Genomic DNA, 5,738 nt, shown 5'->3' on the forward strand with positions numbered 1-5,738 from the left:
ACTCTGACAGAGGAGGTGGGATCTGGCTGAGCTATAGAGAAAAAATAGGATTTACAGAGTTGAAGAAGGAAATTGTAGCCTGGGAGCTGAGCCTGATTCCGAGTCTGGAAGCAAGAAAGAGCAAAGCATGCTCAGAAAATGGTAATCAGTTCAGGGAGGGAGGCCGGGATTGCACTCATTTGAAGGCTGGGAGCGAGGTCTAAAGTTGCATTTAATACATAAAAATATTAACACCGATTGGTCTTGGAAGGCTATGTAACTGGAATTTTAAGATAATAAGTCACTCTTCCTGCTGTAGCTCAAGTTTGGGGATAGAGCAGGTGGCACTGTAGGAACAAGAATCTCTGTGTGCTCGATAAACAATTTTGAAAGTGCCAGTTCATCATCAAAGTTCATATCTTTCAGGTACCTTGCCTTAGGAGAGAAAGATTTCTCATCCACATCATGGGCTTACATCTCTTGGATCAAATTTTACAGGAAGAGATCAGTCATATATCAAAAGGTTAATGACAAGTCATTTCTCGCCCAGCTATTTTGTGGCCACAGAGCTGCCACAGTGCGGAGGGCACTGCAAGGCAGTGGAAGTTCACTGGGCCTTCTGCCTCTGTCATCCAGAGAGCCCCAGCAGGCCATGATGGCAGCCTCTAGAGCCAGGGGCTCTTACAATGCCCCCGTTCTTTCATGGGCGACTCGGAACATCTTTTCCTGTAGAGATCCAGTGTCACGTTCCATTCCACAGTGATTGATCAGTACATTTATTACACTTTCAGTAGTAAAAATATATAGACTCCAGTCATCTCTGGAGATGCTGAAATAGTCCTTTTTTTTCCCCCTTGATTTAGGGGAAGGTAGAGAGGGAAGATGTGTGCAGAGTATGACATAAATATAAGAGCTCAAATATCTAATTAGTTGAAAGAATCTTGGTTCCCTGTGCACCTTTGACAGAATTGCAGCTGTCAGATTGTAGCTCCAATATTTTATCCTCATTGCAAGATGTATCTGAGGATGATTTAGAAGAGACGCTTTCTAACACGAACATCACCCTGCTTTTTTTGTAGGATGCTTGAGGACGACCTGAAGCTGAGCAGCGATGAAGACGACCTTGAGCCAGTGAAGACCTTGGCCACTCAGTGCACTGCCACTGAGCTCTACCAGGTAGGAAGAGCTTCGGGCTTGGGTGGGAACCTCGGGGGAGGGAGCAGAAAGAACGGGAATGCGTTTGCCATCTACAAACCTACCCTCTCTCTGCTTTATCTCTGGGCTTTGGAGGGAGGAAAAGAAGCAGAGATAGGCATGGTGTTCTGGAACAGGTTGAATCAGCTCACAGTTTCATTCAAGCTACAGAGAGGAGAGGCTGAGCTCTTGAACACTGCTTCACCCCCTCCCTCCACTCCCTTGCCAAACGCACAAACTGGTCCTCAGTAAGCCAGGGACTGTCTTTCCCTCTCTTGGACTAAGTAAGCATAATCTCAGGTGAAGTGTAACTTTCCTTTAGTGACTCCACTGTGAGGCTCACAGCCCATGCTCATTAATTAATTAGGGCATCAATGAGAGTGCTGCACCCCCCTTTCCCAGGTGCACCAGTCAGAGCATGTGCTGAGAATTGTCACCCAGCATCCTGTAGGGTACACAAACCTTCAGGCCAAAGGCATGTGGCAAAAACTTGCTGCTGCTCCATCTTCGTCTGCTCTGCATTCTAAGTATTTACTGCCCTTACCGCCACATGAGACAGCAGACATGTGTTTGCAGCATTTCCAGTGAGACTGGACTTGATGGTTTGAAAAGGCCAAGTACCATTCACGAAGCAGGAGAACAGCAGCGTAGTGTGTCGAGGCAGTGATGCTTGTGCGTTTTCTCTGTGACAGGGCTGTCTCCCAGGTGGGCTCGGCCTGGGTATGGTTATAACCTTAGATCAGGAATGCGGAAGGGTTGCCTTGTTTTAAAGCTGATACCTGACCAAGTTGTTTTCTATGGTGAAGTTGGCTAAGTCAGGAAAGTGAAAGCAGACTGTTTCAAGGGATGCTAGTTCACTGCTTTGTCAAGGTAATTGTCAAGTACAGAATTCCAGGTTCACTAAATATTTTCAGAAGGGTTGGCAAAGAGAAGCTTGGGAAAAACTCCCAAGGCTTGCTTCCTCCACTCTTATATACGGTTGTTGACCACGCTGGAACTCCTACTGTTTGGTAGAATTTTAAAATTGAAATCTTCTGCCATGGTATGTGGCCAACACTTTACTCTCCGTTACTTTCTCCTCCTGATTCGGCTTGCGTTTTCGGTAATATATAAAAATTGCATCTTTGCGCTTGGGTACCTCGTCAAGGACAGGCACCGTCGTCTCCCAGAGGCTTGCTGTCTCTGTCCTGGATGCAAGCCGTCCCTCTCCTCTGTAAACCATGGGCCATGCAGAATGCACACGGGAATTCCAGTGTCTGTTATTCCTGCTTTCTGCGTTTAATATACCAGTGACACGCATTGTGTTGGTAAATCAAACAAAAAATCGTAGATCATTGACTTTGACAGATGCAACATTACTTTTTAATGGGGATGTTTAAAGTGGTAATCAACAATAAGCGAGAGTAGATTTTGTGCATTGACTTCCTCTCTATAGGATTACCTAAATGCAGTCTGCTTTTTAGCTTCTCACGTTGTTATATTCTGTATTTACCTGAAGGATTGACATCGAGTCTGTTGGCCCAAATCATCTGGGTTTTTAGGATGTGTGTTTGGTGACTGCGTGAGGGCTGAGACCGCTGGATAATCCTGGTTGGTGTGTTGGAAGCTTTCTTTGGCATGCTGCCCTTAGTCATGCCTCTACCAACAAAGCTTCTCATTAGAAGGGGAGATTGAACCGGGAGATCTAAGGTAGGGCAGAATGACAACTTCTTCCCCCTCGATGGGCCCAGGAGGCAAGAACTAGATGCAAGGTTATAAATGTTTATAAATGAGCCCTCGGTATAGAGTTTGAGGATTCATTAAAAGGCAGGGAGGCTAAAGACCAAGAGAGAATGTTTGTGCAGGAGAGGACATGATAGCATGAAGCAGTGTTTGCTGACCTCTGGCTTCATGAAGCCTCACATTTGTTTTTCAAAGATATGTGCATCAAAATTATTTTCCTTTCTTTTTCATTGTGGTAAAATTTATAGAACATAAAATTCACCATTCAGTGCATTCACGAGATTATACCTCCATCTCCAGTTCCAGAATATTTTCATTACCCCAGAAGGAAATCCCATTTACATGAAGCAATGATTCCCCGTTTCCCATCCCCCAGCCCCTGACAACTAATAGTCTAGTTTCTGTCTCTGCGGATTTGCCTATTTCATATAAATGAGTCGGGAGGTATGTGACCTTTTGGGATTGGCTTCTTTCACCTGTGATGACATTTTCTAGGTCATCCATGTTGTAGCAGAGATCAGTTACTTCATTCTTGTTTTATGGCTAAATGATATTATGTTGTATGGATATACTACCTTTTGTTTATCTGTTCATCAATTGACAGACATTCTGATGTTTTCACCTTTTGGATAATATGGTGCTATTCTTTCAGTCTTGTAACTGGGACCATCCTGCTGCCAACAACATCAGGAGGTGAACTCAAGGCTCCCATTTATGGAGCCACTCTTGCTCTGTGCCTGATATTAAGTCAGGAGCTCTGTCTTAATTGAACCTCACCAGTANCTCAGAACCCGGTAGCTACATTCGTGCAAACATAGTCCAAGAAAAAAACCATTAGCTTTCTGGAGGCATTCTCAAATCATCTCAAATGTAATCACTGTACCTGGACTCACCTAAGGAGACCCAAGTTGTCCAGGCTTAGTGAGAGTAGATACCGGTGTTTTCCAAAAGCCCCTAAGACCTTACGCTGGGGTCTGCAACATAAAGAATCCCAAGAGAATGCATTTCCAATGCGTGTATGAAAATGAAATGCAGGATCAAGAAGTGTCGGTTTCTAATATGACATTTCAGTCCCAAGTCTCTCATCAGCAAGACAGCCCCTGCCCCCTGTCTACCTGCCACTAGTGCCTTCCACAGCAGTAATTACTAGGCTGGGTGGCCGCAGTGTACAAACCCCAACAGAACAGTTAGGATGTGTTTAAAGGCCAAGCATTATTCCTGCAAATGAGAAAATGGAGTATGAGGCTGGAATGGGAGAATTATAATATAGAAATTAGAAATGCCAAACGGTGAGCCATGGAGACGAAGGGCTGTTAAAAACAACAACAACAACAACTTTTGAACAAAAGGTTTCATCTGCTAGTTACGCTTTAAAGTCAGGGATACACAATCACTTAGGCACATCGTTTCAGTGAAAAAGTGATCGTGATTGTACCCTGAAATGTTGGTTAAAAGTTTGTGTCTTTTATCCACATTCCCTACTGCATTTTGCTTTCTCAGTTGGGACTGTTTGGGAAGCAGATATTTCCATGGTGCCTGCTAAGGTGGTGTGGCCCTGTTTACAGTGTAGCAATTCAGAGCAAGAGTATCGTATGTAGTCAGATGGACACAATTTGAATCTGGCTCTGAAATGGGGGTCACAATAGCACCTATTTTATTGGGTCGCAGAGGATTTAGTGACTAAGTGAATGGATTTAGGCAAAATCATTTGACACTATGCTTAGCACATAGTAAGTGCTCAGCACTTTACACTATCATCAGTGTCATTGTCACTACCACTAATAATGGTCTAAAATGTCTCATATTCTTGGAATGCTAGCTGCATTACTTTGCGTTTGATTTTAAGGAATAGGATGTTAAAGAGAGCCACTAAATTAACTGCCTGGGAAACAGCCAGCATGTGGCAAACCTGAGTAAAAGAGTTCTGTGTTGTCCTAACATGTATTACCTGGGTGTGCCTGGCCATGAGAGTTACAAGTGTATTTGTGAAGAGCACGGCTTTTGGAATGGAGAATGAAAACGGTCCAAACACCACAAGCACTACACAAATCAGTGATTATTCTTCCTTGTGACCGTTTTTAAACATTAATTGGAAGCCCCTTCTTTTGTATCCATTGGTACATAGATATTGCCCTTCATTTTGGCCTTGGTGTCCATTGGGATCTTCTAGGGACTGGACTGAATGTCCTCACCACCCTAAATGCCCCATAGGCATTCGTTGGCTACGAATACCCTTTCCTCCCCTTTGACCCCTGAGAAGTTTTAAACCAACATCACAGGGAGAAAGGCCAAGTTGCCCATGACACTGCATCACGTCCTCCAGGAAAATTACACATCTCTAAACATGAGTTTTTCTTCAAAGGACTGATGTGGGTGGACAGCTGAGTCATACCTTTTGATTATACTTCTTACTTCTCCCTCACCTCGCCTTGGAGAAAGGCAGGGTATGTCGTGATGCTGTAGTCATATTGGCTTTCAAATCTCAGGAGCTTCATCATCACTTGAAATGGACATTGGACATTGGAATGTTTCAGAACAGTGTTTGAATTGTATACAGTATTTTATAGTTAGTATCTACATAAACATCCGTGTTGTGGTATGTTGTGTGTTTAAAAGCTGGATATCACTATCATGATTGTGAGCTCCATGATGTCTGTCCATTACCCAGCTGACTAGTTTTAGGTCTCAGCCTCTGCTCTTCACCTCATAGATACAAAACCCCGCCCTGGCCTTCCCCATACAACACTTACTGAAATGCCATTTTCCAGCCAGACAGTGGGGCAGGCAGTGACTCTGGGGTGTACCCACCGGGGTTTGGCTGGAGCGGCAGGCATGGTCCAATC

General features: G+C 44.2%; 1 protein-coding gene across 1 annotated transcript in view; it reads left to right on the top strand.

Moving 5' to 3' along the window:
* The window catches only part of AFF2 (ALF transcription elongation factor 2), a 299,562-nt gene that overhangs the window by 195,939 nt on the left and 97,885 nt on the right, over window positions 1-5,738 (top strand). The window contains exon 5 of the mRNA XM_077756047.1: window positions 1,059-1,155. Coding sequence (XP_077612173.1) covers window positions 1,059-1,155 — 97 coding nt within the window. The remainder of the gene's footprint in view (window positions 1-1,058; window positions 1,156-5,738) is intronic.

Source organism: Crocuta crocuta, unplaced genomic scaffold (assembly GCF_008692635.1).
Source record: "Crocuta crocuta isolate KB4526 unplaced genomic scaffold, BGI_CrCroc_1.0 scaffold695, whole genome shotgun sequence".
Classification (NCBI taxonomy): Eukaryota; Metazoa; Chordata; class Mammalia; order Carnivora; family Hyaenidae; genus Crocuta; species Crocuta crocuta.